This window comes from Monodelphis domestica, chromosome 5 (genome assembly GCF_027887165.1).
Source record: "Monodelphis domestica isolate mMonDom1 chromosome 5, mMonDom1.pri, whole genome shotgun sequence".
NCBI classification, from domain to species: domain Eukaryota; kingdom Metazoa; phylum Chordata; class Mammalia; order Didelphimorphia; family Didelphidae; genus Monodelphis; species Monodelphis domestica.
In genome coordinates, this window is record NC_077231.1 from 237051329 (window position 1) to 237070764 (window position 19436).

The 19436-nt window shown below is 36.3% G+C and overlaps 1 protein-coding gene across 3 annotated transcripts in view; it reads right to left on the minus strand.

Moving 5' to 3' along the window:
• Positions 1-19436, minus strand: part of PTPRN2 (protein tyrosine phosphatase receptor type N2) — a 1540336-nt gene that overhangs the window by 162096 nt on the left and 1358804 nt on the right. For all 3 annotated transcript variants that reach the window (XM_007504686.3, XM_056800889.1, XM_056800890.1), the window contains one exon: positions 17379-17591. In XM_007504686.3, coding sequence (XP_007504748.1) covers positions 17379-17591 — 213 coding nt within the window. The remainder of the gene's footprint in view (positions 1-17378; positions 17592-19436) is intronic.

Genomic DNA, 19436 nt, shown 5'->3' on the forward strand with positions numbered 1-19436 from the left:
CAGACATCAACTGAAATTGGAAAAAAATTTGGCTTCAGACAGACAAAAGAGAGAGGAAGTGAGTATCTTTAATTAGTTGGACAGCATCCTGTACAACTGCCAGCTGACAATGTAAAATGTCCCTGCCAGAGACTTCTGTGAGGCCAATACAAGAATGAATGCACACTGAACTTCTCCAGTTCCTTTCTCTGATGACTTAATATATAATTAAGTTCTAAGATTCCCAAAGGATCAGTGATGCCTAGGAAGTCCATGGGTTCAACTTGACCCCCATGAATAAGGTTAAATTCTAGAGATCCCATAGGCTTTGTTCCTCTGCTTTTCTGTTCAGGTTCAGACCACTTAGATGCCAAGTCAATAAATAAGTCTTCCCCTCCAAGGCTGTCTGACATCTAATAAGGTATAGATGATGCTTTGTTAGGAAAACTCAGGTCCCTTTCTTATTTTCTTGTTTCTCCACAAGCACTATGCACTATCTGCTTAAATAAAATCCCATTAAACAAATGTAGGGGACCATGCTAAGCCTTGAGAACTAACAAGTCACAGGCTTGGCCTGAGTTCTAGGTAGTTCACATCAATACTTTACTCTGGTTTGAGAAGAGAATGATTTGCCTTAGTTCAACCATTCAACAAGTTTTTTTTTTATTAAGTATATCACACTTACAAAGCATGCCACTTGGTGATCCCATATGCTCCCATGGGCTCAATTATCATCTCTATGCAGATGATTTTCAGCTTTATATAGCTAGTCCTAGTTGTTCTTTGGAACTAGTCATGCATCACCAACTGCCTTTTAGACATCTTTAACTGGATGTCCCATAGGCTTCTCAAACTCAACATGTCTAAAACAGAATTCGTTATCTTTCTCCCTAAACCCTCCACTGTTCCCAGCTTCCCTATTACTGTCAAGGGTACCATCATCTTCCCAGTCATCTGGGAGGCTTCAGGTCTGTCACCTCAGTGCTATCCTCAACTCCTCACCCTCACTTATCCTATGTATAAAATCTCTTTCCAAATCTTGTCTTTTTTACCTTCACAAAATCTCTTATACATGCCCTTCTCTGAGTCACATAGCCACCACTTTTGTTCAAATGCTCATCACATCTCACTTGGACCACCACAGCAATTTCTAACAAGGCTCCCTGTCATAAATCTTTCCTTGACCAAAGACATCTTCCACTTTGCTGCCCAATTTCCAAAAGTGTGGCATACGCCTTCCTTTTTCCCCTGCCCTAGCTCCCATGGTTCCCTATTACTTCAATATTCAGTTATAAGTTCCTGTGTTTGGCACTGAAAACTTGTCTAATCTGACCTTTTCTTACCTTCCAATCTTCTTAGATTTTGTCCTTATGTTTTACTTCTCTTCATGTACTCTATGATCACGCTATATTGGCCTATTTGATGTTTCTTGAACCCAATATTACATTTCTCAATTCAACCCCTTTGGACTGGCTGTCCTTTATGCTTCCAGTTCTCTGCTCCTTACTTCCACTTCCTTGTTTTTCTCTTTTTCCTTTTGTTTTTTAAGCCTTTACCTTCTGTTTTAGAATCAATATTAATGTTTATTTCAAGGCAGAAGAAGTTAGGCAATTGAGGTTAAATGACTTGCCCAGGGTCAACAGTCTAAAGTTACATCTGAACCCAGGTCCTCCCATCTCCAGGTCTGGCTCTCTATCTACTGAGCCACCTTGCTTCTTCAGCTCCCTCATTTTTCTTCAACAGTTGGCTCAAATTCCCACTCCTATAGAAGATCTTTCTCCCTAACTCCTGTCTAGTGCCTTCCCCTCTCAAATTATGTTCCAATTCTGTATATATCTTGTACATAACTAGTGATTATTATGTTGTCTCTCCTTTAGAATATAAGCTCCTAGAGGATAAGGACTATTTTTCCTTTCTCTGTAGATAGCTCTCACCCCAATATAACATGGTATATAATAAGTACTAAATGTTTGCTGACTGACCAACTGACATTGTCGGGAAAATAAAAAGTACTCCTGTCCTCACATAGTTCACACTACAAGAGAGTATACAGGTCCAGAGTTCTGCAAATTATAACTAAATTCAAAGAAAGAAAATTCACTTTGTTCTCAGGTGATTAAGGAAAATTTCAAAGAGAAGATAGATTTTGTCAAGCATTGAATAGTAAGCTGAATTTGGATAGATGAAGAAAAAAAGGAAAAAGGGCCTTCAGAGTAGGGCAAATAACATGACTGAAGCTTCTATTATTTACTATTTCTATCTGAATTTGGCTAAGTCAGTTATGGACCTAAATTTCCTCTTCTGCCAAAAATAAGAAGGCTGGTATCAGTGCTCCCCAAATTCACCAACCACTTATTTAGCACCTACTAGGAGAGACAGCTTTTTATTGTGGTTGGAGAGTCTTCAAATTCCTTCTGACACACACTGGTCAACCCACAAAATCTCTCAATCCTTATCTCAGACTGGAAAATGTAGAAGAGTTGCTGACATGCATTGGTAGAGGTAAATTTACTCTGTCTGAGTCACATACATGGAGAAATCACAGATCCAAACAAGAAATAAAGAGGGCATGGCACTACCCTTAGTACTCCAGCTACAAAGTCCAAACCTGACCTAGCCTCCATCCATAAGTTTACATTCATTTGGGGATCATGCATTCAATAAAGTACCTTCCATCTTTAAATCCTATAAAAGTGAGCTACATACATAAGTAAGTAGCTATGATACAAAACCAATCATCCTAAGTACATACGAGCTAAGCAGACAAAACGCCATGGGAATTCAGACGAAGGAGAGAGAACGAGAGCATGACTTATTGGGAGGAACATGGGATTTGGTTTCAAAACCTGGCACTGCTCCCTACTTGGACAAGTATCTTAACCATCTGGCCCTCAATTTCCTATAAAATTAGGGGCATTACATGGGGTGATCTCTAAGATTTGTTTCAACTCTAACTAGAATGATCCTATCAACAAAAGTAAAAAGGTAGATGTAGCACAAGGTATAGTTTGGGGAATGGGGAATGAGTAGACTGATTTGTCTGGAACAAAGATTTTGTTTAGAAGAGAAAAAGAAGATAAGATTGAAGTGATATAATGTTGTCCAACTGCATAGGGCCTTGAATGACAGGCAAAGAAATGGGAAAACAAATCTTATTTATTTACATATATATATTTATTTATTTTAAACCCTTACTTTCTGTTTTAGAATCACTACTGTGTATGGGTTCTAAGGCAGAAGAGCAGTAAGCACTAGGCAATGGGGGTTAAGTGACTTGCTCAGAGTCACACAGCTAGGAAGTGTCTGAGGCCAGATCTAGGACCTCCCATCTCTAGGTCTGGTTCTCAATCCACTGAACCACCCAGCTGCCCTCAACACAAATCTTATTTAGAATGAAGATTCATGTTTTTGTATAAGTGGATGATATGATCAAAATGATTTTTAGGAAGAATAATAAGGGTGAAGTGGGAAGGAGGTCTTTGTAAGGGTCTTTGATTGTGTCTTGCACTTAGTTGGTACTCAATAAAAGGTTGATGGCACTCAATACAATTTTGTATTATATAACCTCTCTCAACTGGGAGACCAGTTAAAAAGTAAAATGAAGTAATAAGTATCTGAACTAGGATGGTGGCAGTGGAAATGGGGGGAAAAGCATTGTATCACCAACCATCCATTAATAAATCAACAAGCATTTATGAAACACCATAATGTTATAGACACTATGCTAGGCACTAGGGATAGAAATAGAAAGAATGAAATGATTCTTTCTCTCAAGGAGACTACATTTGATTAGTATCTTTGATTCAAGATGAATGTTTAGAGAATAAAAACAAAGAAATAAATATAAGGAAAATAGGGAAGGAGAACACTAGCAGATGGGGCATCAGGAAAGGCTTTGTCTGTGTACTGAATGAAGAGATTATAGGAGGTGAAAAGAAAATACATGGAGGATACCTACTGCAAGGCATGGAGATGGTAGATTGGAGTGCAATGTATCCGGATTAGAGAGAACCAGTTTGGCTAGAGGGAAGCAGGGTAATGTATATTGAGGTTGGAAATATAGATGGAACTCTGGTGAGAGAGGCTTTAAAAGATATGTTTTCTCCAATGGGTAATAGAGAACCACTGGGATTTATTGACTAGGCAAAAAACATGCCCAGATCTATCTTTAAAGAAAATCATGTTGGCAGCTATTTGGAAGATGGACTTGAATCAGGAGAGATTTGAAGCAACACAACCTTCAAAAAAATCCTTCTGCTAAAGAGAATTTTTCCCATGTAGATTCATTCTTCATTATTTATTTTCCTTTATGAATTTCAAGATATCAACATCCATTTTCTCTATAATTCCCTAGATTAATGGAATATTATAAGACCCTAAGATAAATGATAAAATATCCATGCATTGGTTACATTTAGTAATAGGATAAATATTTATGTATCCTGAGCAGCTAAGAGAATAGTTCAAATGAAGAAAATGAACTGGTTTAAATTACTTCTTCATAACTATTATTCAATACTTGGTGACCACATACTACTTGAGAGGCAATATGGCACAGAAGAAAGAATGACAGAGATGGAAATGCCAAGAATTGGATTCAAATACTGACTCTGATGCTTCCTGGGTGAATGACTATAAGCAAACCATGTAACTTCTTAGACTCTCAGTTTTTTCAACTGTAAAATGGAATGTCTTCCTCAAAGGGTTGTTGTGAGCTTAATGTGACAATGTGTGTTATAAATATTCATATAACATATTTGTATTATATATGTAAACACTTTATAAGTAATAAACTACCACTAAAATTTTGCTTATTATTATGGCACTGTATTAGGACTAGGAATAAAAAATGTGTAAGACATCATCCCTTTCTTTAACAGACTGAAACTCTCATTGTGAAATAGGATAGTAATATAAAAATATAAACAAGAGAAGACAGCATATGTTAAGTGCCAATCTGGTGGAGCAGATCATTTTCCTTTCTTCCTACATTAATTCTTTCAACACATATTTAGTGAGGACCTACTGTGTGCTCAATATTCAACAGGCACTAGGATATTAAAAAATGAATAAGATATGGTCTCTACCTTCATTGAGCAATAGAGATGTCTTCTATGCCCCAAGGCATCTGGAGAAGCTTTAGAGTAGGAGCACAACTCAAGTTTGTCCTTAGAAAAAAGGGTGAGGCTTTGGAAAACAGTCCAGATAGCCACCTACTAACAAGTAGAGCCTTAACAGAGAACTTCTCCGCATCACTCTGATCTCCACAAACACTTACATTACTTCTCCTTCATTTCTATGTTCCCCTTTGTGTTTTATTCATTATATCTGTATTTTAATCAAAGCACAACTTTTCCTACCAGACTTTAAACTCTGTGAGATCTGAGATCTCATGCCCCTTTGCATTTCCCTCACCTACTCATGTGGTACTTTGCAAGTATTAGGTACTTAATAAAAAGCTGATGATATTAAAGATAGTTTTGTGCCCTATGGCCTCTACTTTCATGATCCTTGGTAGTAGTTTGTTGATCATATTTATGTATGCATGTGTATGCAAACACACACATATATAATTGAGAAAGCATTACTCTGGGAAGTTAGGGAGGAGGTGTCAGCCCTGTATTTATGAAAATATTCTTTCAGTTGCTAACACAATTGTCCTCAAAAGTTAAGATCAATTTTACTATATGGTGCATATATGTCCACTTTCATATACACAACACACACACCTGTGAAAACCTACATATGTCTATGTGGAGACTTCTTTGTGCTTGATTCAGGAACATGAAACATGCCCACATGCTTGTTTGTACCTTCAGCAGTCTATAACAGCTTCTGTAAGTGCTTGCCATGGACTGTTACATTTCCATTTTGAGAACACATAAAGATTCTAAGAACCAAACGTTGCACTGCCTCTGACTGAGGCACTGAACAACGTACTGACTTGAAGGGGAGGAAACTGCACCATTAACATTAGAGTTAAGGTTTATTTCATTTCCTATGTCCCCTTGCCCACCTTCTAAGAGAACAGAAAAATAAAGGCAAGCCATTTTTCTATGAAGAGGTGATAAAAAAAGGAAAGAAAACATCACATTTGGAAGTTAGGGAAGAGGTATCAGCCTTCTAATTATGAGAATATTTTGTGTCTGATAACAAAGTTGTTCCCCAAAGATCAGAGCATTGTTATTATCTTCAATATATGACCTCTACTGTGGTATTTTGGCATTTGCAAGACATTTGAGATTCGTTGGTGAAAGATTCCAGAAATCCTCGACTAACATAATTGGACTACACAGAAGAGGAAAACCTGAAAAAAGTAAAAATATACTCTCACACTAACAGTTTGAATGTGAAATATTCAAGGTCAAAAATATATATATTTTAAACAAAAGATTTTTTTAGTTCTTTTTTTCACATCTCTTCTTTATATTCTGGAGTGGGTTAAATTATGAGTACTTTTTTTTTCTCTCCTTAGAGCTGGATGAAGATTGCTGATAAAGGAAGCATAATAGGCCAGGAACATGTGAGGCAGTTGAGCTTTGTATGAGACAACACCCAATTCAATTAACCATCTTATTTTATGATGTAACCTGGATTCTATTTCCTCCCACTCCAGACCTTCTTGTCTTCCTATGTAAACTCACTTTTGGGATATATGAAAGCCTGAAATCTACTGAATTTAGATTTCTTTTTTTTTTACAAAGAATAAATACAAAATAATGAGATTCTTCGCTATAGGTTTGATCCAGACTCTACTTTTGATGAAAATTCTAATTATAGACACAAATTGATACTAATTCAAAAATATGCAAAGTTTCTGGCAACCAATGCCTGTCAACATTTTTTTGTATTTTTATTTGTATTTTGTATTTGTTATCAAACTGATGAATGCCATTACTTGGGTTAATGCCAAGGCCCCCCAAACAACATAAACAACTCATGTTAAAAAAAACAACAACAACAAACTCTGGCCTGATAATAAAATTATGGAATTTATCAAGTCAAAGAGCTGGATTTGCTTATTATTGACTGTTTCAAGATTATATAAACATGTAATACGTATACATACATGTACTATATATATACATACATTAACACATGTATGTGTGTATATATATACAAGCAGAGGGTATCTCAAAAGTTTCAATGCAGTTTTAAGGTTTAATACCTTTTGGGACACTATATATATATATAAAACGGATTACAACATAAAACATAAATATTTTCAAAGAGTATTCTCTCATCACTGCCACTTTCCCAGTCCAACAGAATCTCTTCCCTAACAAGATTATGTCCTGGTCCCTTAGAGACACATTTTTCCCAGATCAATAATGGATCATATGGTCTTACTATGAACTAAAATAAATCAGCTTTTTCCTCACCCCCAGTAGTTCTCCAATGTATTCTTTCCACATTCTTAAGATTTAAAAAACCCCAGTGGGCACTTTAATATTTTCAGCAACAAACAATCAGAATTTCTGACTCGTGAAAAGGAAGAAGGTGATTTAGCTCACCTCATATAGGCAAATTTGTTTGCCAAAAGACAGAGCAACAATGGAGAGCTATAGAGCAGCTAGGTGGTGCAGTAGATAAAGTTCCAGGTTTGGTGTCAGGAAAATTCCTCTTTCTGAGTTGAAATCTGGCCATCTACACTTACTAGCTGTGTGACCCTGGGCAAGTCACTTAACTCCATTTGCCTCAATTTCCTCATTTGTAAAATGAGCCAGAGAAGCAAATGGCAAACCACTCTAATATCTCAGCCAAGAATGGGCTCACAAAGAGTAAGACAAGACTGAAATGACTGAACAACAATATATTATTCATATGTGTATATATACATGTATGTGTCTATACATGTAACATTTAATCTAATATGAAAAATCTTATTTGCTTTTCAAACTTATTTATCACTAAATTTACTTTAATTTAATTAGACACTGAAGGCTCGCCATGACTTGCTAAAACTTACCCCAAATTTTTCTTTAGCTATCTAAGCAAATCCTCTAAACAAAACTGATCTTGCCTGACACATGGCTGCCTCTATCACTTGAAAAAAGATCCTGTCTCTTCTCCTGGAGTCAAGGAGGGTCACCCTAAGAGGGTGGCCACTGCAAATGTTTGATAACCCAATCATTCAAGTTCTGGTTTGGTCAAGTCGGTCAAGTTCTGGTTCCTCTATGAATCTTGATCAGTCTAGCCCACCAATAATCCAATGATACTCTTTCTTTGAACACAAACTATATATAAATTTGGTATCTGAATTGATCATCAGGCACTCAATATGTATTGCCATACATTGTTAGTTATCTTGTTATGTGGATTTTCTTTCCCTTCTGAGCTTGCAATCTCATAAGAGGCATAAAACATTTGATTATGTTTTAACCTTCTCTGGATCTCCAAAACTTAATATGATACCTTAAGCTTAGTAAGTGGGAAACAGAATGGAACTGTGGAAAGAAGGTTATCTTTTGAATTAGAGGAGTAAGTTTCACATCTTAGCATTGCCATTTATTTTTTGCCTTGTTTATCCTCTTTGGCCTCAATTTCCTCATTTGTAACACAGGAAGTTGGATGCATGATTAGGTCCTTACTAGCACTAAATCTGTAAGCTTATGAGTGAGTATTTATGAGTCAGTACTTAATACATATTTGCTTTTTCATTAGTATCCTTGAAGTGAATCCTATTTTGAAACATTGAGACAATCAGGAAAAGGGAAAATAGACTTCATAGTATCTTATTGTGTTTTAGGTTTTGAAAATAGAGTTTTAAAAGATATTTCTCACCAGCGTTTCAGAAAATGTTCTTCTATTCCTTCTGTGAGACAACTGTAAACAAGTCTAGTAGAAAATGACTTTCTAGATCACTTCCAAATACAGCAATCCATAGCTCCCAGAGCCGCCCGAGGCTCCCAGAAGCATCCATATGTCAAGCATGAACCAAGTATCAAGGACAGCTTATCAAAACATTTGCAGTGGCTACCCTCTGAGGGTGCCCTTGACTCCAGGAGTCATAGCTAGCAGAACCCATAAAAGAATCTGAGAACACAAGAGAGAGATTACATAGCTCATTCTTTCTATAAGCCAAGGTTAGAAAAGAGGTAAAGCAGAGGAGAAAGGACATACTGGGTACTGTAGAGATGAGAGTAACAGAGAACTCCAGAATAACCAGTGGCTTTGTGGGAAACTTTCAATATAGTGTTTCATCATCAGGTCAGGATGGACATACAGCTCTGAGGACATTTCAGCAAGTCCATTCTCTGGCTTTTTAAAGTGTTTCCTGGCTGGCATTTGGAAACCACTTTTGTCACTCTAACCCTTTCTGGTTTGATTGTATAATTGGCTTTACTGAGACTTTGTTCTCTTTTTCATATCTAACTTCAATGTTCCTTCGAGGGTCAAGCCATTATCCTTCATTCTACCACCTCCTATAATTTCTTACTTTCTTTTATGTCTCGTATGTACATTATGTTAAAAGTCAGGCATTAGTATTTTTTGACAAGCTGCTACTTCATGTATTTTACCCCTGATAATTACATCACATATATCATTTACTGTGTTATATTTTAGCCAGAGAGCCCAATAGAGTGTAATGCATTTTTAAAAAATTGTTTTAAGTGAGATGGATAGTTGAATCTAAACTCCTAGATGGACATTTCCTACTTCCCTTTGTACTCTGCCCATTGGAATATGATCTACAGAAATTATGCATGTGTTTCCGTGAGCGGGAGTGGGGATGGGGATAGATACTAGGCTTGACTATGGCAGATAGTAGACATATATACACACATACATACATACATACATACATATACATACATCAGTCAAGACCTCCTTTTTTCTGGTCTTCACTCTTGCAAATATATTGAATTTATGCCTGAAGAATGCTTTCATTAAGCATTCTAGTGATTCCTCACATTGAGCACTAGAGACTGAGATAACAAACCAAAGGGGCTTAGAATTCCTCTGGAGGAACAGATTTTACTCCCTAACCCTCAGGTCACATAACAGTGAATGAGAATAGAGAGAAAGAAAAAGTTGAGTGGGGCTAGGTTGCTAGGAATGATGATACATTTTATGGCACCATTGTATTTATTGAGGTATATTCACCCAATGTTCTCATTTTTATCTCCTTCCTCTCAAATTTCCTTCTTCTGTTCCATTTAATTTGATTTTGTCCCCTACTCTAATTCTGGCATTTTAAAAAGCCCTTCTCTAGCCTAGTGAACCTAGAATCTGTCTAAATACAGTCTCTTATAGGATTGATACTTTGTTGAATAGTTCTTTGCTCCTCATGCCAAGTATAGACCATTCTATAGAATGAATATCATTTTGAGATGAGCTCCAAAGCTCTACCTGATTTTCCAGGGGATCTTTCGGAATGAGAATGAATTAGACTTGGCACACACACACACACACACACACACACACACACACACACACACACACACACACACATGAGTGAAAGGGAAAGAATTAGTTGAGAGATAGCTGATCAGGACACTATGATAGAGATAAAATATAAGATTACATGGAGATACAGACATATGATGAATATTAGCGAGGAAGAAGACCGAGGAGAACCAAAACACAGAAGACTGTCCTCCTTTTATTTTTCTGTGCTAAGAAGACAGATAGATCCATTTAAGCAGGTGTCACTAAGGAACTAAATTTTAGCTTTTCATAGAATCACTGAATTTGAAAGCTGTGAGGAAGATTACATTCACATAGGCTCTGTGGTAATGTGTTTGTCTTCCAAGGCATGAGTCTGGAGACTTATCATCAGGTTGGCCACAAAATCATGAATTTTTAGGCACAGCAATGCTCAAAGACTGCCTGCTCTGTGGAGGAGGGGTTATGATATGCTTCAGGGGAGGCCAACAAATGATGGATCCACACTAATGAAAGAAATGATAGATCCTTGATGTATTGAAGTAAGAAATCACAGTGAGGTCACCTAGTCTAACCTCTTATCCTATGCTAAAATCCTCTCTAAAACAATCCTTCAGTAAGCTACCTTTTGCTGACCATATCAACTCTAAATTCCTCTGCCTGGCTTTAAAGACCTTCCATGATGTGGCACGTCCATCCATTAAAATTGGACCCATCCTTAATATCTAACTTGTCACATCTTTTCCTGAAACCTTCACTAACTTTTCAAGTCTTTACAAAGGAACTCTTAAATAATTTACAGTCTAGATTATGTAAAATAGAAGCTAATTACTTATTAAGCTGTACTGATTTCCATTGTAAGCTTGCCTATTTGATGGCAAGGGCAATAACTTCTACTTCTGTACTGCTTATATTTCCTCCACAGTGTCTAGCAAACCATCAAGTATATGTTCAACAAAAAGTAATGAGATATTCTTAAACTGAGAGATTAAGAAAGATCAGGGACAAAAAGATAGCTTTCCTAAAGAGGCAAGTTAACCAATCATATTTCACATTAGTACTTCTCAAACAATGCTATATAAGTAATAACAACTTTCTCCTAAGAAAATTATTTCCATTTAAGTCATCTTTGCAAAACTCTATTATTCTCTCCACCAAAACTTTAATAATAATAATAAAAAGTTTCCCCACTGACATCAGAAATCTCAGGGAAAAAAACTCCTTCTATTTCATTTGGGCTTCTCAAACTTGTATGCATTGGTATTGCAATCCTTTGGGAGTTTCCAAATGTCTTGCTGAGTAATCTGTTATTTTAAATTAAGCCACTGACATTCTGTGAACTTGAACTATGAACTGACATTAGATGAGGCAACATGTTCCATAAGTTTTGTTTTTTTAATATCTGCTTGGAAATCTTTCAAGACTTTGGGAGGACTTTCAAGATTCTAGAGGAAAGATTTAAGCATCACAGGAACTATTCTTTACTGAAACATTTTAAATGGGGAAAATTATAGAATGATCATGCAGTCCACGTATTTGGGAACTGCATACTTGAGCACTGAAGACTGATGAGGAAAATATGCTACAAATGGGTATCATCAAGAAAAGCTAGATTCATGAATGAAAAGGTATTTGGAAGAGTCAATTCAGCTTGTTCATAAATCTGCAAACAACGCTCTTCCTTCTCCCCCAAATATTGATGATTTTAAACATGAATTTAAATCAAATGAACATACATGAATATAAAAATGTGTTCTTAGCACACAGGGAAAGGATACTGTACTCTTTTCACTTACCCACAGAAGGTAAGAATTTGAGGCTCTCCCTCAAATGATGATCTCATAGCCTTTGAATGTCATTACTTTCTTTTAATATGTAATTATGCATCAGGCAGTCAATCAACAAATATTTACTGAATATCTCCTATGTGAAGGCACAGTGGTAAGTACTATGGGAGATACAAAAGTACATGATATGGTTTGTTTGGGAAATGATAACTCGTGCACATCTGGAAAATTAACACCAAGACTCAATATATGATAAGTACCAAATGATTTGCGGGGGTCAATTTTGCTAATTGCTATTTATGTAGAAAAGAATCAATTTGGACCTTTTGGCATTATTTTGAGTAGTTAAAAGGAAATAGTTCCTTAAAGTTACTTTTGGCACATTTTCTTAATATTTAGGATGAATATATTTTATTCTTATGGGATCTCAAAATTATCTGAAGTTTTTAAGGGGGTTTTCCAAGACAGGAAAGAAAGGAGAAAAGAGGAAGGAAGGAAGGAAAGAAAGAAAAGCCATCCTAAGCTAAATTAACTTCTGAAATAGAATAGACATTCATAGAAAATGTAACAAAATTTAACTTTTGTTTTCTAATTCAATCAAGGGCATCCCAACTCTACATGTCACATGTTTTACTGATTATTAGTAAGGTGCCAGAAGATTAAAATAACTTGGAAAAAAAGGAAGGTTCTTTTAATTCAAAGCCCAGGATACAAAGTGAACCTGTGACATGACATCTCTTTGTACAGCCCAGCATTCCCTCATGCAGAGGTTAGAAGTCAGGGTGCATTTGGAATCACAAATACATCAGCCTGAGCCAATGGAGCATCCCTAAATAGCAGCAATCACCATGCACACTGTCATTACATTAATAATCACTTGCTAATGGGAGCAGTGACAACCAAGATGTGCACTTAGAGGCTCTGTTTACAGGCGGTCCCCAAAGCCTGAATGCCTGCTTTTCTTTGGGTTAGGTTCCAAAGGCCTCAGAGTACACGAGAAAAATCTGCTCAGTATTGTGAAATAAACCATCAAAAGAGGACTGGCTGAAAATTCCTCCAGAGTTTCTGCCCTAATGTCATGGATGGAAGAGTGGTCTAGTGGAATACTAAATCTGCTGTTCAAAGATGATCAAAGCATCAAAGTAAGGGGAGTAACATTAAAAAAAATCAGTGGAGAAAAAGAAAGCAAATCTCTTTAATAACAAACTGCTTTATTTTTGGCAGTTTTTGCTAATCACCACACATCAAAATAGAATAAAACAGGATAAAATGTGAAATCCACACTGCGCATATAAAATGTGGGACCTATTTGTGCCTTTCCATTAGTCACATTTTATAAATATATGTGTACAATGCAGATATGTTCACACACATTAAGAATTTGGAGAAAATATTTTAACAAAGCTAAATGAACAAAAATATCTTACATGCACAGATGAAGTATAAATTTAATCACAAGTATTTATTTATTCTCCTTTAGAAGAAAAAAAATAGACATTTCTTGAAAATACTAGGGGAGAAGTAATACAGCTCCTTTGTATTCCTCCAGCTAGGAAACAGTCATAATCATAAAACCTCCAGATTTTCTGAAGGTTATTACATCCAGCTATTTCAAATTTCATCAAATTAAGCTTTGACAGGCTATCTGACGGGACTGGGTGTCTTGTTAAGTGTCAAAAGGATATGGCCCTGTCAAAGAGAATCTGATTTTTAAATGGGGAAACCAAACAAAGAAATAACCAAAAAATACTTTATAAATTATGACTGTCTACTTAACTCAAGCTAAACGGTTCACTTTAAAGAAGGAACAGCAACCTCTAAAGCTAATAACATTTTAAGGAATCGGTAGACTGTCTAATTTGAAAACAAGACTAGCAACCTTACCACATATTACTCTGAAACAATTATGTTTAAGCAATTGCTACTCTCAGCTATGGTTGGGAAATGTTGCATAAGTGTCACCATGCCTGAAAGCCCCATACTACGAATTACGTGTATTGCATGGATATTACACGGACTGTGAATGGCATCAGTGGGAGTTGCCTAGTCAGATTTGCATTGTAACTCCTGATACAGATGTAGAGCTGATACAATGTCAACAGACTAAGTTGCCTCCCAGCTTCCACTACAAAGAGCCTTATAAGGACAACAATGCTTGTACCGTTTTTTGTTTGTTTGTTTGTTTGTTTTTTGGCGGTAACAAGGTTTGTTCTCATATGCCCCAGTGGATGGAAAGGAAATCTTTTTGAGGGGCAGCAAAGATGAAGAAGGAAGAAGAAAAAATGAGCCCCAAGTTTCTCAACTTTTCTATACAAGGTGACTAATTCCTGTTTCAATTTTATTATCGTATGCAAGATACAGTAGAGACCATCTATATCTTTAAAAGTCTCTCTCTGGTAATGAAATATGCATATTATAACCTGCCAGATTTAGATTCCAAGATGTCACTTTTAAACTACTTTAGTCTTTGATGTTTCTTTCCTTTTAACTACTAAGAAAATAAACGCCACTTCCCAGTCAGTCACTGAGAGAAGTGAAGATTGTTTGTACCTGTCCATTATCACATTTAGTGTTAGTTAGCTAAGTTCTAAATGAAGTTAAAAAAAAAAATGAAACACTATGATTAGGATGAGATTCTCTTCTTAAAAGCTTCTAGGAAATAAGAGATCTAATTCTTTTTTTTTTTTAATGATATCATTGAAAAAAGCCTTTGAAGCAATTTAAATGTGAAGTTGGATCAAATAGCTCCATCTATAAAAGCCAGGCCACACAGTAAATAATAGTTTTGATTAAAAAAAAATAAATATTGTCTACCGGTCCCCAACTTTAGTATTTTGCTCAGTACTGAGCAAAATACTAAAGTTGGGGACCGGTAAAAAAAGTAATAGAAAATAGAAAAAATAGAAAAAGAAAAAAAGTAATAACCAATGAAACTTCCCTATCTTTTTAAAAACAGAGAACATTGTACTCTGACCTAGTCTGTTAAAAAGCCAAGTACTAACATTTTATGTGTGATATTCACTTAGATAAACCCACCCACTTTCTATTCAAGTTGTTCCCTGCTGGAGATTTTAGTACTACCAAAATTGAGAAAATGAGCAGGAAGGCCTTAAATTATCCTGAGACTCTCTAGATTCCTAAATCTTCTAAGGGAAAGTTGTGGGTGGTTTGGGGGGAGGTGTTTATCAATCTGGAATGAGGTAAAGCACACATTTCATTTATTGTCTGGATTACAGATTCTTATTAAACAAACCAGAGCTCATTATAAAATCAATATCAACTTAACCACCATGCCCCCAGGAGGAATGGCAAAAAGGTCACTCCAAGAAATTCAAACAATTTTCCTGCTGGAAGGGCACGATTTTAATTACAGATACTATTAATTAGAGCTGTCACTTGGAAGATTTTTTTTCTGTTAATTATCACAAACTCAGCTTTAAGTATGCATTTTTTAACCTGCATTTTTTTAATTAGGCATTTCTGCATGCATGTTCAATCTTTCCATTTCATCAATTTTTGATATTTGAATTTCAAAATATATCAAAGGATGCCATGCTCCTTAAAAAAATACATCAGCACGATCTCCTCTGTATCCCACATAGAACAAAATTGGCATGATTTTTTTTAATGTATTGACATTATTTGAGCCCTGGAAGACCTGGTTTTATATATTGATGATTTTTCTCAATGAAATTTCTTGATAAATCTAGTCTCTTTAAGTGACATTTTTAAGGCTTCTGCTTCAAAAGTGATTGTCCTTTAGCTCTGAACCAAAGCTGAGAGCCATTCCATTGAACTGTTTTTTTCCCCATATTTAAAGTCTTTACTTCTTTATAGAGAAGAATTCAATGACTATGCTTACAACTACCTTAGAAAGATTTCTAGTTGTATAAAAACAATGGCAAGGCTAATAATTTTGAAATAAAAAGAAAATTTAACCATTGGACACGCTGGAAAGACAGAGATGTCATATGCAAAAATACATGCATGTATAAACACGTGCATGTATATGTCTGTGTGTTGAAAATGACATATCAGCTCCCACGTGACAGGCATGGAATTGGATTGGCCTATTGAGCTACAGACACATTTTAAAGAAGTACATTTTAGAGGATTTTAAGTATTCCAAGGAGGAGGTACTGGAGGTGGGGTGGGGAGGGTCCTTTCTAAAGAAGGAAAGGTGAACTCTGATCATATTTTTTGTAGTAATCTTTACCAACTGATACCCAGCTTGATTAAAGATGATGTAATGACAATTAATTGGTTCATAACTGGGAACTATTTAAGAAGAATCCTACACCTAAAGTCACTCAATGAAGCAAAGCATAAAATATGATGGGAAAGATACACTTGCATATGCATTTCAATGAAACTTTTAAAAATGCTGATAAAGCAAATTGCTTTCCCAAATGTGTAAATATCCTAATTAGATTTTATATAAAAATAAATCAGATGCCTTGAATTACAACTATTCTGAACATAAGCTTCATGCTTGTGTTCCTAGGATAACAGAGCTGAATGTACACTTTCATTAAAGATCATTATTAATCATGAAATATGTATGGCAAAGCCTCCAAAAAACATTGTGGGGTTTTTGTTTAATGCCCAATTGTTCTAAACCTGCCTTCCTCATATTCCCATTGGTTACTGATTTATTTCACAGATTTGCCTGTAATATTTCTGTATTACTTGCACACAGCTGCTACCATTGTTCTCATGGAGAATTCTTGGTTTACCTCCCATCTATCAGCATTATATTTCACTTTATTCGAATAATGGCAGAAGGTGGCAACAGATCGGGTCAAAGGATCTTTTCATAGAAGACCCAGAGGAAGTTGATGATTTAAGAGACATCTTCAAATATCTACACCATCAATTTATCATGCATCTCCAGCACTTTTCATTAATAGTGGCCAAACTAAGAAAGATTATAGATAATACATAATTCATGGATTGTATTTTTTCCACATTTCTAATTAGCAACTAGCTTTCACAGCTAACAGAATACCCAAGAACAAGCATAAGATTAATATAGAGTAGTAAAGCTGTAGTTGTAATATATTTACATGAATACTAATGAGAAGTCTCACATTGTCGTCATCAAAGAAACTAAACCATGAATGCAGGAACAATTGCTGGGAGTGGGCAAAAGGCTGAAGCCATTCAGCTAATCTATCCAAGTAGTAGATAAATTTAAAAAGTGTAAAAAAAATCATTTCTTACCTGGTAAGCAGCAGTGGCATCTGAGCCTGAATCAGCTCCTAGTGCTGAAAGCTTCTCCTTCAGCTTATGATGAGAACTATGGCGGAGGCAATAGAGGACCCCTGAAGCTAGGAGGACCCCAATGATGCAAGCAATGGAGATTAGGGTGAGGACAATGAATTTGGTAGAATCTTCTTGTTCTGCTCCATGAGGAAGAAGGTTTAATTTGCTTTTCTGCAGAAAAAAAGAGAGGAAGACAGTTTATCAGTATTGGATAAATCCTGACTTCTCAAAACCAGACCAGAAAAAAAAAGTTTAAAATTTAAAGGAAAGTTAAATTTACACACAATGAAGAACTAGTAGTAAAATACAACAAGAAAGAGAAATGCAACTTCAGACTAGAAGAATGAAAAGTTATTTCCAAGTACTTAGATACAGAATTAAATATTTGAGGAAAGAAAGTGAAATGCATAATTGTTAATGGTAGCATTATTTTTCAAACTAAAAAAAAATAATCTTCAAATATTTGTCAGCTAATTTGTCCCCAAAGTCAAATAAAGAGGCTGCTCACTTCTTTTAAACAGGTACAGCAAATTGGGCAATTTATACAGCTCATGCACAACAAATGCCTAGACTATTCAAATATAATCTTATGGCTGAGACTAGGAATAAAAATAAAAATAATGCATTCTATACATAACAGTATGTAGAACTGATGCTATTAATTTTTTTATTAATACAGTTAACGTGGGAAATCCTAGTGACTCCGTGATTTCTCCTCCTACAAAGTGTTTTTCACTTAGTTTCAAAATTCTTTTTGAAAGAAAACTCTTTCAAGTCATTGCTCCCTTTAGTTAATGAACATAAATTCATGTGTCTTCCATGGATCTACTCAGACACTGCACAGGTCTTTCTATTCTGTATTTTGCCTAGAAGCTGAATTAAAAGAAAAGGGGGGAGGGTGTCAGTCTTGAACTTCAATCTTCCATGATGTAAAAAAAAAAAAAGTAACAGAAAGGTTCCCAACTTCTTCAGATTCTTTTTCTTTCTTTTTTTTTTGAGGGGGGGGGGATAGGGAGGGAATGGGAGAAGTAGAAGATGGTGTGGTGGTGATGATGGTGGGAAATGCAGAAATATGAGAGAATTCTTCTGGTGCATTTCACTTGTCTCCATGTGCTAAAAGTTGTACCATAATCTCCCCTCATTAGCTTCATTATAAGGTATATTAGCAACAATTAAAAACGCAACATGAAAATGAAAAGACCAGGCACGCAAATTGCAGCAAGACTCATTTGGCCAGCATTCCCCTTTCACAATTACCAGGGAAATGAATTGAAAAGCACGCCCCTGCCTCAGTCCTGGTTGCTACAAGATGAGAACAATTAACAAACTCCTTTCCACCACCTAATTTCGCGTGGTAACAAAATGGATTTTTCCCCATGAATGCCTAGCCGGCCTATTCATTATCTCTCTTCTATTAGTAATTTTCTGCTCCGTATTCAGCTAGCCAACTCTTAATTTCCTCCTGCCTTGCAGTGTACACAGTGCCTCTTATGTCAGAACCGGGTCCATTTTTATCTTGTAATCATAAAGGCCACCAAAGCAATTATCGCTGGTCTTGACTGGAAAAGCTGGTCATTAATTAGCCTCCTTTTGCCTTCAGTACAGCGGATTAGCTAGTACTGGGGCTGAGTTAATGGAAACGCGGGTTCAATGAGAAAAGACTCCTAGATTTTCTTGCCTGGATACGCTGTTCGAAGGAGGACTGTTAGGCTCGTAAACCTTGGGAGGTGGATTGAGGAGAGGGAAAGAGCGCACAGAAAGGTGGAGGTGCAGAAGCAATGAAAGTGGGGAGTGCAGGGGAGAGGGAGAGAGAGGTGGGGGGAGTGGGAGAAAGCAGAGAAAGCGGGAGGAGAGGAGAGGGGAGGGGAGGGGAAGGGAGAGAGAGAGAGAGAGAGAGAGAGAGAGAGAGAGAGAGAGAGAGAGAGAGAGAGAGAGAGAGAGAGAGAGAGAGAGAGAGAGAGAGAGAGAGAGAGAGAGAGAGAGAGAGAGAGAGAGAGAGAGAGAGAGAGAGAGAGA